The sequence below is a fragment of the Agelaius phoeniceus genome, chromosome 1, assembly GCF_051311805.1.
Source record: "Agelaius phoeniceus isolate bAgePho1 chromosome 1, bAgePho1.hap1, whole genome shotgun sequence".
NCBI lineage: Eukaryota > Metazoa > Chordata > Aves > Passeriformes > Icteridae > Agelaius > Agelaius phoeniceus.
The window spans coordinates 47,085,112-47,102,610 of record NC_135265.1 but is presented as its reverse complement, the minus strand read 5'-3'; the positions used below and the strand labels follow the sequence as shown (position 1 = coordinate 47,102,610).

General features: G+C 42.4%; 1 protein-coding gene across 2 annotated transcripts; it reads left to right on the top strand.

The window, feature by feature from the left end:
• The first annotated feature begins 3,106 nt into the window (after positions 1–3,106).
• On the top strand, positions 3,107–16,972 carry KBTBD2 (kelch repeat and BTB domain containing 2). Of its 2 annotated transcripts, none has more exons than XM_054654327.2 (4): positions 3,107–3,304; positions 10,301–10,828; positions 13,651–13,816; positions 14,249–16,972. In XM_054654327.2, the coding sequence occupies exons 2-4, from the start codon at positions 10,659–10,661 to the stop codon at positions 15,782–15,784; spliced, it is 1,872 nt and encodes a 623-aa protein (XP_054510302.1). In that variant the 5' UTR covers positions 3,107–3,304; positions 10,301–10,658; the 3' UTR covers positions 15,785–16,972. The 2 variants fall into 2 exon arrangements, with proteins under 2 accessions (XP_054510302.1, XP_077034388.1); XM_077178273.1 differs by lacking the exon at positions 3,107–3,304 and adding an exon at positions 6,414–9,622.
• Positions 16,973–17,499: the final 527 nt, after the last annotated feature.

Here is a 17,499-nt window from a genome sequence, read left to right as displayed (position 1 = left end):
TTGTACACAGCTCTCGATATTAGTCCTTCAAGGCAACCTTGTAACATGCTCTAAAGCTACAGAGCTTTAGTAGTCTTAGATGCATACATCTCTGTAAGTAGTATCCCAGCCAATTAAATAAAAAAGCCTTCAGTGCATTAGCCTTAAGCAAGAGGCCACACACACAAAGGAAAAACAGAAGCAGCTTCACACAATCAGACATTTAATGCTTCATGCAGAAAAAACTTCTTAATTTCTTAATGCTAATGCATGTGTTGTTACACAGTACAATAAGAACTCCATTAATTCAGGATTTGTACTTTATACTATACTTAAGAACGACAGCTAACTAACATAGTAAACCAAGTATTTCAGTGACACCCTGCTTCCTACGCTTAAACCAAATGATAGGTAGCAAAAACAACCCCACCAAAATCCTTATGTGTAAGTTTGCATTCAGAGCCATATAAAATTCACAAGACAGAACTTCCTCCCACACTTGGATGTCTCCTCAGTTAACTAATACTTGCAAGCAATACAACACTATCGCACAGAACTTAAAAGCAAGACTATAAGAAATCAGAGGACTCTTTAACTCTTTAGAAGATTCAAGCACTTCAAAGTTACAAAAGAACCAAAATTATTTTGAGACCTGTTACAAATTAGCACACGGTTCAGCCTAGAGTTTCAGAATGCCTTAGGAATGCTGGAGCCCTCTTCAGCTTCCATCTAGGGTGGCCTGTGCAGCTCTTGAAAGCACCAAAAAGCCTACAGACTCCCTCAGGCCAAAAAATTACTTTGACCTTTGAGAAGGAGGGCAGAGAAGGGAAAAAACCCCACCAAAACAAAACAAACCACCAAACAAAACCCCCTACAAGAACTAAATATTCCTCCCCCCGCCCTTGAAGCCCCAAAACCTAAAGTCCAATGCTGCTGCTGCTGCTGCTGCTGCTGCTGCTGCTGCTGCTGCTGCTGCTGCTTACATCCCAGAAGAAAACTAACCAGGTCCTCTTTATGGCAGGCAGCTGCTACTTGTCCACTCCTCCTCCCACCTGAGGCTCATTTAACAGTGATGCAGGGAACGTTTTTCCATCATTGTGTGGGAGGAAAATCAAAACACAAGGATAGGAATAGTTGTAAAAGCCTTCAGCTGTTGTACAGAAAGCTGGCAGTTTCATCCTGCAGATGTTTAAGCTGCATCTCTAAGTAAATCTGGTATTTCCCTTTTATGATGTTGGAAATTTTTTTTTTTTTGGAAAAAAAGGGAAACATTCCCAATCTTTTGATTCAAACTGCAGTTAAAAACACTTCTTTCAGAGAAAAAAAAAGAAACCACCAGGAGACACAAGGCCAAGTTTACATTTATTTTTAGGGCTTACCAGTTGTTCAGTACTGAGTAAAGGGAGCAATGCTCTTCCATCCTAACATGGCTGAGGGGGCTGACAAATGTAATGTTATTTCCACATGAACAGAAAAAGTATTTCTTCCCATACAGTGTACTCCATCATATGTCATGGGAATTTATGAAATGTGAAGCTGCAATTTGACTCAACCCTGCCTTTTTACAGGAGGTGAGACTCTGAGTTGCTGCTCTGGAATTGCACATCTCCGAATGAGAGACTACTAGTACAGGGGCAGGTGGAAGGACAGGAAAACACTGTACCTGTGCTACGCAGGCCGATGAGTGGTTAGGGGAAAACAAGGGGGTATGGATGCTTAGAGATTGTTTGTATTCCTGTGTTGGGAAGTTCCCAAAATCGATGTGTTTTTTCTTTCTATAACGCTCAGATTAACCAAGTCCTTTGTACCAAAACACAAACTATAAAATGTTTGGGAAGGGTTAGTGATCCATTCCTTGCAGACCTTCCCAGCCAAAGCTTGTCCTTTCCACTGACAGCAGCTCTTGCACTTTGTATGACAGGACAGTAAGCAATGGGTACAAAATGAGATGGGGAATTTAGGCTAGATATTAGTAAGAAATTCTTGATTGTGAGGGTGGTGAGGCACTGGAGCAGGCTGCCCAAGGACATTGTTGAATGCCCTGGAAGTGCTCAAGGCCAGGTCAGATGGGGCTTTGAGCAACCTGACCTAATGGGAAGTGTCCATGCCTGTGGCAGTGGGGCGGAACTCGATGGTCCTTAAGGTCCCTTCTAACCCTTAACATTTTATGACTCTGTGACTTGTCTGGTATGTTTTTAATCCCCAGCTCTGCCCTGCATCCATCATACTTTCACCTCTTTGAAGTGCACCTCCCAGCCTCTCTATGGGTGGATGGACCCAAAGAGAAATAAAGAAAATAAGTAACAGTGGATGGCTTTTAAAAAGGTACATGTTCTCAGGATTTTCCTTTCTCTCATACCTCCCTTCAGCCTCCTGTGCCCCTGTCAATTCCTTCCATCCCAGAGTAAGCTCTAGTCCCCACAAATTCCCCCACAGGTGAACTTTGCTTTTAGGGCAGCAAACCCACACTTGGCCAAAGGACATTCCAGGCCGCCTGAAGGACCAAAGGCAGGTCCCAGGGGGAGAGGACCCAGCTGGGTGTTAACCCTGAAGCCCACAGGCCTCCAGGTTGCAGCAAGTCCTGTGAGGAGCTGGTGTTGTTAGAGAAAGAGAAAAGAGGCTCAGGGCGGACTTTATGGCTCTCTACAGGTACCAGCGACAGGGTGAGAGGAAACGGCACCAAGTTTCGCCAGGGGACGTTCAGGTTGGACATCAGGGGGAATTTCTTCACAGAAGGAGTGATTAGACATTGGAATGGGCTGCCCGGGGAGGTGGTGGAGTCACCGTCCCGTCGCGGGAGGTGTGTAAGGGAAGACTGGATGTGTCGCTCAGTGCCAGGCTCGGCTTGGCAGTGCGGTGTCCGGTCGCAGCCGGTGATCCCCGAGGCCTTTCCCGAGCCGCAGGATTCGGTGGCTCAGGGGCCGCTCCCCCCGGCAGAGGGCGCGGGGGCCCCGCTCCCCCCGCGGGCGGCGCCGCTGCGGGGCCGCGCGGGCAGGGGGCGCTCGCGGCCGGGAGCAGGGACAGGAAACCGGGGGCGGGCCCGGCTGCCCCCCCGCGCCGCCGCGCCTCGCGCCCCGCATGCGCAGACGGGGCGGGCGCGGCGCTCCGTAACGGCGGGCGGGTGAGGAGGAGGAGGGGGAGGAAGAGGTGGGGGGGGCGGCGGCGGCAACAGCAGCAGCCGCGCCTGCGCGCCCAGGGGCCGCCACCGCCTCCGCAGCCTGGGAGAGAGACCGGATCCGCCGCCGCATCCTCTTCCTCCCCCACCGCTTCCCCGCGGCCGCCCGTGGTCGGGACGGCCAGGCACGAGAGGAAGCGGCGGTCGGAGGTTTGTCCGGAGCGGAGGGTGGGGGGGCAAGGATGGCGTTGGTGGCGGCGCTCCCGCGCTCGCGTCCCGCCGCGCTGCGGCCGCCGGGCCCTTTCCCGTCCCCGCGGGGGGAGCGGCCGCCCCGAGGAGGCCTCGGTCCCGGGGGCGCCCGCGGGGGCTCTGCGGCAGCCGCTCCCCCCGCCCGGGCGGGCGCGGCTCCCGCCCGCCCCCTCCCACCGCGGCCGCTCCCGCTCGGCGGCCGCGGCCCCGGGCCCGCTGGGCACCGCCGGAGGTGGCAGCGGGGGCCGTGTCCGCGCCCTCGGGCAGGGCCGGCTCCCGGCAGACCCGAGAGGAGGAGAGGCCGTCGGGATCGTTCCTAAGCCCGGAGTGCGGTGGTGCTGGAGAAGCGGGAAGGTGCCCGCTTCCTCCTGGGGGAAGCAGGAAAGGGATGAGGGCTGTGGAGGGACGGGACGGCGCGCCTGAGCATCGGGGAGAGGGGAGAAATGTGTTTCATTGCCCCTAGTCCAGCATCGCCGCGTCCCGCAGGCAGGAGGGGGCTGTGATGGGGGGTCGGGGTGTGCGGGGCTCCCCTTGCGCTGAGCAGGTGGGGATGCCTCAAACCTGGGTGTTTGTGTTGGCAGCGCTCGCAGGGACACGCACTGTGAAGTCTTGGGGGAGAACAGCGGTGGAGTGGCAGTGCAGGTCCTTGTAGCTGCCCCTGCGTTCCCTACTGATCCATCCAGTTGGGCATATGTACGCCATGGGTACCTGCAGTGACCGGGGTGGCTGCCGTGCTCGGATGTAGCTTTAAAGAGTCACATAATTCTTAGTAAGCTTTTCCGGACTAAATAAACACATAGTATCGCTTTGACGTTAGTCACATTTTCCCGGCGTTCACCATTATTTCTGCTGTGAAACGGGATACATACCTGCTGCTTTTGAAATAACTTTAATTATGATTTAGAAATGGATTTGTGCTGTACTTAGCATGTGCATTTTTAGAGGTTTTATTGCAAAGCCCCAGCTTGGCTTTTCTGTATTATGTACATCTACTTTGTGATCATAATGGGCCTGAAAAGCTGTGTGCTGTTGTGAGCTCACCTAGGGCTGTAGCTACATGAATTTTGTTCAGATGATGTATTTTAGAGATTATTAAAATGCACACTGAGTATAGTTCTGTTTCTCAGAAATCTATCTGGAGGAATAGGTAGTTTTAGTATTTAGTATTTAATTTAATTGCATTAAATAGTAAATGTACACATCAAGTAGTCTCACGATTTGAGTATAGGTGTCACACCTTTTTCCAAATTGTTTTTGTGTGTCGAGTAGAGGGGACCCTTTGCACTCAAAGATGTATAAGCAGTATCTTTCATGAACAGTCCAAAGAGGAAGAAAAGATGTTGCTGCTTATTTAATATTTTTGACTGCATTTTAGACAGATGGTTGTTGTTGGTTTTTTTCTTTGCTGAAGCAGGCTTTTTTGTTTTGGTCATGTGATTATGAAACAGACCAGAATTGGTGCAAACCCTAAAATTTCTCTCTCTTAGTTTACTGACTGTTGTGCTTTGAGAATAAATTTTATATGTATGAGTATGATATCCATTATAATACTTAACCTTTCAGGAACTAACTTACAATTAATTAAGCTACATTAATGACTAATTAATTTCTTAATGTAGAAATGCTTGAATTTATAGTTAAGTGTCATATAGTGAATGTTCAGGAAAATTACATTTATTTTTAACCTGGAATTTAAGTTGTTAAATACAACAGACTAGCTTCATTAATGTACTATAGTTCAGAGAAAAAAAAAATTGTTTATATAGGATATGTGGCTGGATCTTACTGGAGACATCCATGGCCCACTTTTCTTCAAAGGTTAATTTTCCAAAACAGGTCAAGTCTTCCACAAAACAGGAACACCCTTGGGGGTGGAAACTACCTGTGCTCAGCATAGAAGTCCAGTTGCCAATTGAAGCTGTTGGTTTATCATGTCATAAATGCTAATTTTCTTTCTGAGCAGGTATTTCCTTTAGTGTATAACTTCCTTTAGGAGCAGAAAAACAGGAGTGCATTGTGACCAAGCATGTTTTTAACATGGAGTCTGACACTTCTAGTCTCTACTTTCTGTGCAGCTTCAGAAAACTCACCTACCTCAAAGTTGTAACTCACCTCCCAAGAATAATATGTATGGAAAATAGTAGTAGTTTCCAAGTGAATAGTCATTCTCAAGATAACATTGTAGGATTAAACCTTGTTTTTAGTGAAATTTCACATTGTTGCCCTATTAGAATCTTCTTGATGTCCTCAGTTTTCTGGACTACTGTGCTATCAAAGACACCTTTGATGGCTTTAGAAGAGAGGAAAACTTCCAAGTCTGGAACTGCTTCATCAATTACCTATTTCTTTCTCAGTGCCAAGGATGCAAATTTGATACATTACTAAAGAATCTGGACCTTCCAACTCCTTTTTTCTTCTTTCTTTCTTTCTTTCCTATCTTTGAGATCTATTGGCTAGGTGTGTCGATTTACATAATTGATTCTAATCAGTTTTAGTACTCACATTCCCCCTTGCTATTAACTGGTATGTTAAGTTTGAAACTGGCTGGCTTGTAACTCAGAATATCCCTCATAGTAACCCAAGTGTTGAAGTGCCTGAGCTTGGCACTGTGTTGCTAGCTGGGAGGATTGCTATCTGCACACACCAAGGCTTGTGTAGTTTGGCTTAGGGTTGTTCAGGTCTAAATTCTGACCTTTTATTATGTTAAAAATAGTGAATGACTCACTTCTTTAGATGTGTTTTTACTTGTGATTTGTATGAAGCTGCCCTTGGATTTGGATGGAAATAAGATTTTGATTAAAAGTGCACAAAAGTAGTATTTAAAGTTTGGGTTTTGTTTGTTTGGGTTTTGTTTGTTTTTGTTTTTTTAATTAGTTAAAACTAGATTAAATAAGTTGAATATCCAGGGAGATAGGTTTGGGTTGTTGGGGTTTTTTTGGTTTTTTTGTTTTTGTTTGTTTTTTTTTTTTTTTTTTTTTTTGTTTTGTTTGTTTTTTTTTTTTTTTTTTTTTTTAATTTTCTTCCAGACATATGGAAAATGAAGTGTGCTTTTTAAAGTGTGAATTGGAGTTAGTAAAGTTAGAATTTAAGAAGTATTTGATGGCTGAAGATGCAGATGGGAACCTGTAACACTTTCATAGATCTTTTACATGTTTCCCACCATTTTATGGAAAGTTAGGCATCTAATCTGACAGACTAATTAATGGGATTTTCAGAAGGAATCAGAATCTCTTAAAAAACCCCAGACAAAAGATGCCTATATATCTTTCTCCCCTCTTATAATTTGGGTGGAAAATAAATTAATTTTTTAGTAAGTCCAGTTGAAGAATATTATGTCTGTGTATGTTATATGTTTCCCTACCAAACTGGAAATAGTCAATATACCTGTTCACTGTTACGCACTGTTATGCCACTGCCATGTATGTAGTGCAGTATGTATCTCTATCAATCTTTGCCTGACCTCAGAAAATAAACAGATTCAAGGAAGGCAATTAATAGCCTATCCCATAACTCATTAACATTTGATGACTAATTTTCTGAATGGTCTCATTCAGATTTGAAGTACATGAACAAGTGTTAACAAGCCACCTCATTAAAATTACTTAAGCAAAAAGGAATAATTACTTAAAAACAAACCCTCTTATCAAGGTGTTACTTAATGTTGCTCTCCAGCTTGATAGGGAGGTACTTTATATCACCTGGTGATTACATGGTTTCATTTGCAATGGTGCACCCTGTGGCCTTCCAGCAGCTACTTGCCAGTCCTGTTTTGGATAGCTGGCTTCCAAGAAACAACCCAGAACAAAATGGTCACTCCAGTGACATCGTTGAAGGGGAAGGTCTCATTCCTAGAACTTGTATTCAGGGATTATTTTTATTCTATCAGAATTTCAGTTCAGGATATAAAGCTAACTTTAGCCATAGATCTTTTAATCCATAAATGAGAAATGTCCACTGCTGCATAGTCATTGGGACTCAGCAGACAGTAGTGCATCTGTAGACGTATCCTCAAGTCCACAGTTTTTCATTTATGTATATAAAGATATATATGACTGTATGCCAAGCAGGCACAGTGCAATGAGAGAGATGTTGGGTTGGACTGGCTAAGGCTCTTGCTTTCCTCCTTCAGAAGTTCATGGCTTTGGACAAGCTGTTTTTTAATTCAATGCCTCAGCTTTTCAGCCTCAAAGTGAAGAGAGTATCTCCTTTAAAATAGTCTTGAACTCTCCAAAGAGGTGTGAGAGAGGTAGATAATCTTGGGTGATTTTCCAGGCACTAAATGATGTAACTACCACTTATCCTAATGTTTTGAACAGATTCAATTCTCTTGGGCAAATGACAATGTAAATTATGGTAATTTTGGATCAGTAATTCAGAGATCCTTGATGTATTTGTTTCCATTACAAGGGAATGGGATGTGAGTCCTGACTCTGTGACAAATACAAAACCTTGTTCTTTAGCAAATGGTTATTGTTGGCAGCAAAACACAGTGTGGATGTGGAAAACAGGAATCGTGTACGTAGCATGTTCCTACCATGTGCACTTCCCTGGAGTACATGACAGATGGTTTTCTGTAAACCAAAGGCTCCAGCTTTGTAAATGTATGGTTCAAAGGTGATCTACATCACATAAATGTTCTGCAACAGGATTCCTGTCAGCTCCTCAATCTTTTCTGCTACTGAGGGTCGTACTCAAATGTTCCAGTTATTTATAGTAATTAATTTCACAGTTTCAACTTGTCTTCTGCTGAACAGGTCTGCTTTTTCAGTTATTGACTATCAGCAGCTTTCTGCCAAAAATGTCTTTAATCTTACTAGCAGGTGTATATCAATTTCTCCATGGCATCTTTGACTTGTTCTGGTACCTAATGACTGAACCAGTGCATATTCATTTTCTTTTTTTTTTCCTGTTTCTGAAAAAATATTTCTATTCTTTACAGTTACATCAGAAAAGGAAGTAATGGTATCAATGAGTTCTTTTGCTAAAGCTTTGTGTTGCTGATGCTCTGCCCAAACAGAGCTTAATCCACCAGCTTGTATTGTTCTTGAAACTTTACTCCTAAGCCAGGACAAACAATGCTGTAGAGAGACTCGGGATACCAGCAGAGCCACAAGCTATTTATTGCTGTGGGCCTAACACACGTAGGGAGTCTGTGTCTGTAGCTGCTTAAAGTTCAGTGCAAAGTCTGTCAATGGATTGGGTTGCATGGTGATCTGTTCCCAGAGCAGCAGGAGGGTGGGCAGTAGTGCAGAGATGAGATGCACACTGTCTTGGTAGAAAGGAGCTGTGACCTGAGGCAGAAGGTCATGCTTTAGATGGAGCAGTATCTCTATATCCTCAATGTATTTATGGTTTAGTGACTTCAGAGGTTACCTGAAAGGTGAAGGTCTCCAGTCAAGACTCGTGCTAGTATCTCTTATTGTAGCACTCAGTAGTTTTTCAGTAGTAATATCTACTCCTTCCCCCAGGTATCAAAGCCTTTTCCGTTTTCCTCAGTTAACTGCCTTCACCTCAACAGTGAGCATTGGGTTTGACTAGTTGGGCTGTTTTGCAGTTAAACAACCAGGGAACACTAAGAGTTTCTGTTTGTGTATATTTATCACTGAAAAAGAAAAAGATTGGGCACACTAAATTAGTAGTAATTAAAGTGGCATTAATGAAGCATATCTGTTTCAAGTGAGTGAATGTTGAAAGACAACTGTTTCTGAATTGTATTACAGGCAGGGCTGTGTTGAAATAGTAGATCTTTGGTGTGGCTTGCAGGTATTTCAACTGTCTTGGTCTTACACTAAATCTTATGTTTTTGTGTGGAATTTAAGGAATGTCATTTCACCCAAGTTATTTCTGCATTCTCTGTTCATCGTGAACTGTAGTGATAGTGATATCTTAGACACAAGACAAACATGTCCTGGCTGTTCCTCAGTTCTGGAATGCAGAAGAACATTGCAAGATTAAATAAATCTGGAAGCATTAGATAGCTGTGGTACTCTAGTACCCATTATGATGGTAATTTTACCGTCACAACTATCCCATTCTTAATTAGGTTTTTTTTTGTTCAAGTGGAAGATTAAATAAAACCTGACCCTATTTTTAAGAGGAGAAATGTCCAAACAAGATAATAGACATTGGCAGCCACTGTAGGTGTTTTGAGCCTTGCTATTCCAGCATCCCTTTGCTCCTATTATTTCCTTGTTTTTCTTTTCTCCTGTCTGCAGCAGTGATGCTTACCTGGCTGTGTGGAAATTACTCAGAAGGAAAAACAATGTGAAAAATTAATAGGTGAAGCCCTTATGCATGCAGCAGCTAAATTTAATATGCGTTGGAAATATAGACTTTTAGGGCTTTTTGTTTTGTTTGTTTTGGGTTTGTTTTTTTTTAATCCTTAGTGCAAGTTCTGCTTCATCTCTACTAGAATGCCAAAGGTGAAATAAACAGGCTGATAATGATGTTGAGAGTTTAGCTGGAAAGTGATGGAATGTTAAAACTACTGCATTTATCTTTTTAGTGGCCTGGTATTGGTAAGCTTTCAGTAGACAAAAACAAAGAAGCAGAAAAACCTGCTGTTTAATGTAGAAATGGGGGGAAAAGTGGCTATCTTATCAATGGTTGAATGAAATTCACAAGTGTACTCAGTGGGAAATCTGGGTAATTCTTTGAAGAGGAATGAAGTCTTACTGAAACTTGTTTTAACTCTCCAGCTTTAGGAGCTGTGTTGACAAAATAAAGAATTTTAGTTTGTGAGTCTAGGTCATATGAGAATTAATGTACAAACTCCTCTGCTTTTCATTTCTCTTAAATACCTTTGTTGTTTAAATTTTTTTTCTTAGAAGGGTTTTATTGCAAATAATGAAGTACTAATTTAGAAATGTTTATTAGACAATTAGTTCTAAGAGGTAACTATGAAAGGTTTTCCAAAATGTGCTGATGTGTAAATTAATTTCATTTTCCTGCTTTCAGTCAGTCAAGTGCAGCCACTGATCACGAGATGTTACCACAAAATCTACCTCAGACTTCACTTTTGTTCATTCAGTTGCTGCGCCATAGATCTCAACGGGAGCTCTGCAGACACTCTTGAAAGTCTCTGAACAGATTGGGACATCAAGTCACAGCATGATGACCTAATAGGAGGTCAAAGTCTGAAAGATTGATTCAGCAGTTCAAGATAACACTGCCCTTTTATCAGTATCACTTCTGAAGGCTACGGACCTCCTGCCATTTCTTTCCTGGTTACTTCAGAAACACTCAGCTGACCTTTCTTTGGTGAAGAAATCTTGACTTTTCTCTCTGGTCCTGGAAATATTAATGGAATACAGTCATGTCTACCCAGGACGAGAGGCAGATAAATACAGAGTATGCTGTATCCTTGCTGGAGCAGTTGAAATTCTTTTATGAACAGCAGTTGCTAACTGACATAGTGTTGATTGTTGAGGGCACTGAATTTCCCTGCCATAAGATGGTTCTTGCAACGTGCAGCTCATATTTCAGGTGAGTATTGGTACCTGGTTTTAATTGTAATAGTAATTGATTGACAATGTTTAGCAGAGACTTAAAGATCAGTAACGTAAGTACAAAACCTAAATATCCTTACTTTCCAACACAGAGTAAAATAAAATTTCTGGCTTCCTGGGACTAATTCTAGATATTTATTGTAGTTCCTACAATGAGGTGCAGCGGGGGGGGGAAACACACTTGTGATGGCTCATTTTCTTTAGGGAGTTAAATGAGTCTGAAAAATTAGTAAATTTCTTATTCTTCACACCAAATCTTTAAAATACTTAATCTGTTTTTATTTCCCAAGGTAGGATAATAAGGAATTACTGAGACTTGGCTGCAGGAATTCCATTGTCATGTTTAACTGCAGTTTCTTAGTAGAAGCATCTGCTAAAAGTAGGGATTGCTCTGCAAGTTCATGGCTTTCTTTTCTGAATCATCTGGTTTTCCCTGCTCAGCAAAGCTGGAAACTCTTCCCTTGCTTGAGTGTTGTGGCAATGCAAGTGAAGTTTTTCTCTGTGTGGTTGGGGGTTTTTTTTTGGTTTGGTGGTTTTTTTTGGTTTGTTTTTTTTTTTTTTTTTTTGGTTTGGTTTTTTTTTTTTGTTTCATGGTCCCCCCAAGATACTGTTGAAATTTTAGTTCAGTAGCTCTTGTTTTCCAAATGTCCTGGTTTTGGTCTTTTAAAATATTTTTATTAATAAGATATGTTAAATGCTACCACATTTTGCAAATGCCTTCATAGTAAGACCTGGATGATGAGGCACCATGAGTTTTCTGCAGTGATTAATCATTTTTGTTGGCAGCATAATATAATTAATCTGCCTGCCTGGAATGAATTTTGAAGATTGAAACTAGTCTGAGTGACATCCACGCATGTTCTACCTTCCTGATGCATTGTGGAGGGATTATAACTTTTCTTTCCTGTTCAGTCACTGGAAAGTTTACAAATTTGCTTTTCCTGAGACCGGCTCGCTATACAGAACACATCAGAGATGTTTTCTGTACTTTGTCTCATTTCTTGTAGAAAACTGTGGAAGGATTAATTTATTACTTTTACAGAAAATTTTTGTCCCTGCTGGCTTTTCTGTTTATTTTTTCATCTCAGATGAATCTGGTCCAACTTTTAGCAACAAGTATTGTGTGATCACTAGATAATAATTATTACCATTGGCCCTGTGCAGATGACATAGTTCCAACAATTTGTAAAATAACAGCCACTGAAAATGTAGCCAGATTTAATGTGGGTGGTTAATCATAAGGTTGGAAAGCTGTCATGAGTCCACCCAGTGTGCTGCATCAGAATGTGCAGTCAAATCTCTTATTCATATGTGTTTGTTTATTATTTATGGAATGAGGTTTTGGCACTGGTTAAAAGAAGTATCAAACTTGTGGTTTTGTCGTGTTCTGTTTTTCTTCTCTACTTTGGTTTACAAAAAGATGTTCAGCCTCCTAAATTTAGCTTTATTATGAAAAATTGATAGCCCTGAAGGAGGGGGAAGAAAAGCGAAGCATCTTTCTGTGTGATCCAGCCATTGTGTGTGATTGCAACCAGCTTACCTTCCATCTTTGTGTCTGAATGATGTGCAGCCCTGCTCCAGCACAGGCTGCTCAGCAGTGTGTGAGCAAGACCTAGAGCCTCCAAGAGCTCCCTCTTCCATTCTGAGGAGTCTCTGTACCCTCTTGTACTTTTTTGTTTATCTTTAAATAGCTGCATAGCAAGTTGATATCAGTTTGTGATCCCTCCTAAAATGCAAGTTGCCCTGAATTAAGGAGCTTAGAAGAAGACAGAGAAATGGGGATGGGATACTGTCTTTGTATCGGATGCTTGCTGGAATGGCTTGGCTTAGGGAGTGTATTATCTCCATGTCCCTTTCATCTCTGCAGCCAGAAGCAGGACTAAAAGGTGCACTCACTGCCCCTTCTAACTTTTCTCATGCCTGGTTTCCTAAAAAGAAAAGCCCAAATAAATATAAAGAGCCTTGAACTGAATTTTTAGCACAACCATAAATACCAAACCTGAATCAATATAAAGCTCTTGAAACCAATGTCCCCTGTTTTAAGAAAATTGACCAGTACATAGTTTATAGTACCAGATTGCAGTTAGTTCTTAACTGTGTTACAATTAAAATACTAGGATGGGCAAGAGGTGTGTGAAACATTAAGGAAACAATAACAATGTTTTAAATTGCCTTTCTAGTCTTTCTCAGGAAGATGTAATGGAAATACTCGCTCTTTTTTTCCCAGATTAGATCTGATAGGTTTTTCTGCTATTGATTTTTGTCTGCAAATTTGAAGTTTACTGCATGTTATGATGAATGGTATATAAGAAATAATTCATAAAGTGCTAGTCCTTGCTCCATTTCTTCTCCTCCCAGAGGAGCATCCTTTTTGATATGACTTAGCTCAGTCCATTACATAAATCTGCTTCTTTTGGTTTAGAATCTAAAATCTAGCTGTGTATGTTTCAACAGTGTTTTCTGGAGGATGTTTCTTCCCTCTTATCACCTATCATAGAAAATATTTAAATTGTGTCATTAAAACTCCAAAATCATTAGCACTATCTGCTGATTAACACAGAAGGGTTTGCATGAATATAAAGTATTTCTGCAGAAGACACTGATGTTACTCTTTTGATGTTCTGTCCAAATGTTATATTGGAAATAGTAGATGTCAGCCTAAGGTAAATCCAAAACACCTTTGAACAGGCCTGCAAAAGGACTGTTCACCTTTAGGAGTGTAATCACCAAAGGCTTACAGGTGACTGTTTAAGATTACTCACTGCTGATCCTTGTCTTAATATGTGTGTTTCTCCTCAGAGCAATGTTCATGAGCGGGCTGAGCGAGAGCAAACAGACACACGTACACCTGAGGAACGTGGATGCAGCCACTCTGCAGATCATCATCACTTACGCATACACGGGTAACCTGGCAATAAGCGACAGCACAGTAGAGCAGCTCTATGAAACTGCCTGCTTCTTACAGGTAGGAATGTTTACAGGAGGAAATAACAGCTCCTAATCTCTGAACCACTTTATTCTTTATCTTGTTAAAAGATCTTTCCTATTTAGTAATTTCAAAACACTTTTGCTCCGTTCGCTCTGTATAGAGAGCAGTTGCTTGCCAAATTTGCTTCATGTACCCATCCCTCCTTGCATGACAGTCCCTTTGGAGGGCTGGAAATAAACCAGTGTACTTCTAACATTTAGAAAATTAGTTTTGCCAGCAGACATAATCACGTTGTGTACTCGGTCTGTGTGAAGCAGCTGAGTGAGTCACTGCTTTGTTTTTGTGTATGTATAGTATTCCATGCCTGAACTGTGTTGTTCAACACCAGACACAGGTACTTTATGTGCTGCTGCTCCATGACAGCATAGACTGTACGTGTAATACTTTGTGTGTTTCTTTGCATTACAGGTAGATGATGTGTTACAACGATGTAGAGAATACTTAATCAAAAAAATTAATGCAGAAAATTGTGTGCGTCTATTAAGCTTTGCTGATCTCTTCAGCTGTGAGGAGTTAAAACAGAGTGCTAAAAGAATGGTGGAGCACAAGTTCACAGCTGTGTACCACCAGGAGGCTTTCATGCAACTGTCACATGATCTACTGATAGATATTTTAAGCAGTGACAATTTAAATGTGGAAAAGGAGGAGACAGTGCGTGAGGCTGCTATGTTATGGCTGGAGTACAACACGGAATCCCGCTCGCAGTATTTGTCCTCTGTTCTTAGCCAAATCCGGATCGATGCACTTTCAGAAGTAACACAGAGAGCCTGGTTTCAAGGCTTGCCACCTAATGATAAATCAGTGGTGGTGCAAGGACTGTACAAATCGATGCCCAAATTTTTCAAGCCCAGACTTGGCATGACAAAAGAGGAGATGATGATATTCATCGAAGCTGCTGCTGAAAACCCTGGTAGTCTTTACTCATCTGTCTGTTACAGCCCACAGGCAGAGAAAGTTTACAAACTCTGCAACCCTCCCGCTGACTTGCATAAGGTTGGGACGCTGGTAACTCCCGATAATGACATCTATATAGCAGGTGGGCAAGTTCCTCTGAAGAACACAAAAACCAATCACAGTAAAAGCAGCAAACTCCAGGCTGCCTTCAGGACTGTGAATTGCTTTTACTGGTTCGATGCGCAGCAGAACACTTGGTTCCCCAAGACGCCGATGCTCTTTGTGCGCATCAAGCCGTCCCTGGTGTGCTGCGAAGGATACATCTACGCAATCGGGGGCGACAGCGTCGGCGGGGAGCTCAACAGGAGGACTGTGGAGAGGTACGACACCGAGAAGGACGAGTGGACCATGGTGAGCCCCCTGCCCTGCGCGTGGCAGTGGAGCACGGCCGTGGCGGTGCACAACTGCATCTACGTCATGGCGCACAACTTGATGTACTGCTACTTCCCCCGCTCGGACGCCTGGGTGGAGATGGCCATGCGGCAGACGAGCAGATGTTTCGCCTCAGCCGCTGCTTTTGGCGATAAGATATTCTATATCGGAGGACTGCATATTGCCAGCAATTCTGGGATAAGGCTGCCCAGCAGTACTGTGGACGGGTCTTCTGTAACGGTGGAGATCTATGACGTGAATAAAAACGAATGGAGGATGGCAGCCAACATCCCTGCCAAGCGCTATTCCGACCCGTGCGTCAGGGCCGTTGTCATCTCCAATTCCTTATGTGTCTTTATACGGGAGACCCACATGAATGAGAGAGCCAAGTATGCCACCTACCAGTATGACCTGGAACTCGACCGCTGGTTCCTGAGGCAGCACATATCGGAGCGCGTGCTGTGGGACCTGGGCAAAGACTTCCGGTGCACTGTAGGAAAGCTGTATCCATCTTGCCTTGAAGAGTCCCCATGGAAACCTCCAACGTATCTCTTCTCGCCAGACGGAGCTGATGAATTCGAGCTGGATGGGGAGATGGTTACTTTACCACCTGTATAGCTCCCAAATGAGACTGCACAACTGAGTCTGTGCTCAGTTATAAAATAATAAAAGAAATAAATGGCTGTGAAAGAACAGGTCTGGGGACGGAAATCTCAGAGCTGTCTTTCATGAGTTGTATTTTTATGCCCTACCTAACACTTGCCGCCATTCAGTATGAATTAGTGAAAAGAGCAGATATGCTTCCATAATCTCAAATACTATTATCAGATAATTGAGAAAAATATATGTATATCATGAGCTTGAGCATCTGACTTGTCTAAAGAATTAATTCTAGTTCTATAAACTCTCCATTCAGGAAAATTAGCTTAAGAAAAAAAGTAGTTATTGTTTCTAGGATGATGTCACAACTCTTTTGAAAATATCTTCCAGTTACATTTTAACTACTTCTGGATATTCTACTTAAGTGCTAGTTATATAATTGTCAGTGTGGCCTAATTAAAGGACTGTGCCGCACTTACTAAATACTAATATCTATGTTGGTATAGTAATGCCATTAAAAGAAAAAGAAACAAATCCCATGGATCTACACCTGTGGTAGGAAGGGTAGATCTTCCATTGTATGGTAACATGCTGGGCAAAATGACTGCAGGTTCAGTCAAGCTGTATGATGAGGTGCATGTATTCTATTTTCACTAACTTATACCTGTCTATTTAGAATACAGGTCTTCCAAGCAGCTGGTAGATTACCAGGTGTGGACTTAAGTTGCTGGGCTTGCGATAGGAATTGCCAGCCCTCATAGTGCGGGTCTATGTGGGGCTTTAATCAGTAAATGCCTCCACGTTCTGTATTACAGTAACATTGGCTCATGTATATTACTTCCTGCTGCTGATGTATTTTTCCATTGTAAAACGAAGTTTTAGTGTGGATTAACCAGGTCTTTATTTTCTGTTAATTTAATAACAAGCATTACTGTAGTGTGATTGTGTATAGATATCCCTTAGCTGTCAGGTTTTTTACTTTGGGGGGGAAGCAAACTTCAGGAATATCCTGTGCTGTGTGTGCAGGAGAGCAGATGCCTAGTGCTGCTCTGGCATTAATCCCAGGAACCACTAGCAGTAGCGGGGTGCCGCCAACCTAACATGAACACAGGTGCTTCATGACAAACCTTACTAGCATGTTCAGCTGCATCATGTTCTGGCACTGTATTTTGAATGACATTAATTTATTAAAAAAGACTGAATCCAGTTGCCTGAGTGTGCTTTTTGGCTGAAATAAATAGAGCTGTGCCACCCTCCCACCACATGCACACTTGTAGCAAGTTGCTTATTGAAGGCAGCTAGAAATAGTTAAGCTGCAAAAAGCCTGGAGATGAGTATGTTAAGTTGGTGTGCTCACTACTACTCAGCAGAAGCTGGAAATTAGGTATTGAAGTCAAACTGAGGATTACATAGGACTAGAATCCCCTGCTATCATTTTTGTAAATCAGCACTTCGGTCATGGTACAAATTCTGCCCTACTGAAAGTGAAGAACAGCAGGCATTAAGGAGGAACATTTTCTGTAAGTTCAGAAGATGGCAGACCTATTTTCAGTCTTAAGTAATCAAGAGCAAATTTATTTACTCCATTGACCAGACTGTCACTGGCTTTTCCTTAATTGTTTCTTATTGCAGTAGATACAACTGCAGTCTTCAATAATGACAACATCTTTGTATTGTTTGGGCTAGGTCTCAAGGGGCTTTACAAAGTTTTGTCTTGTACAATGATTAAAGGT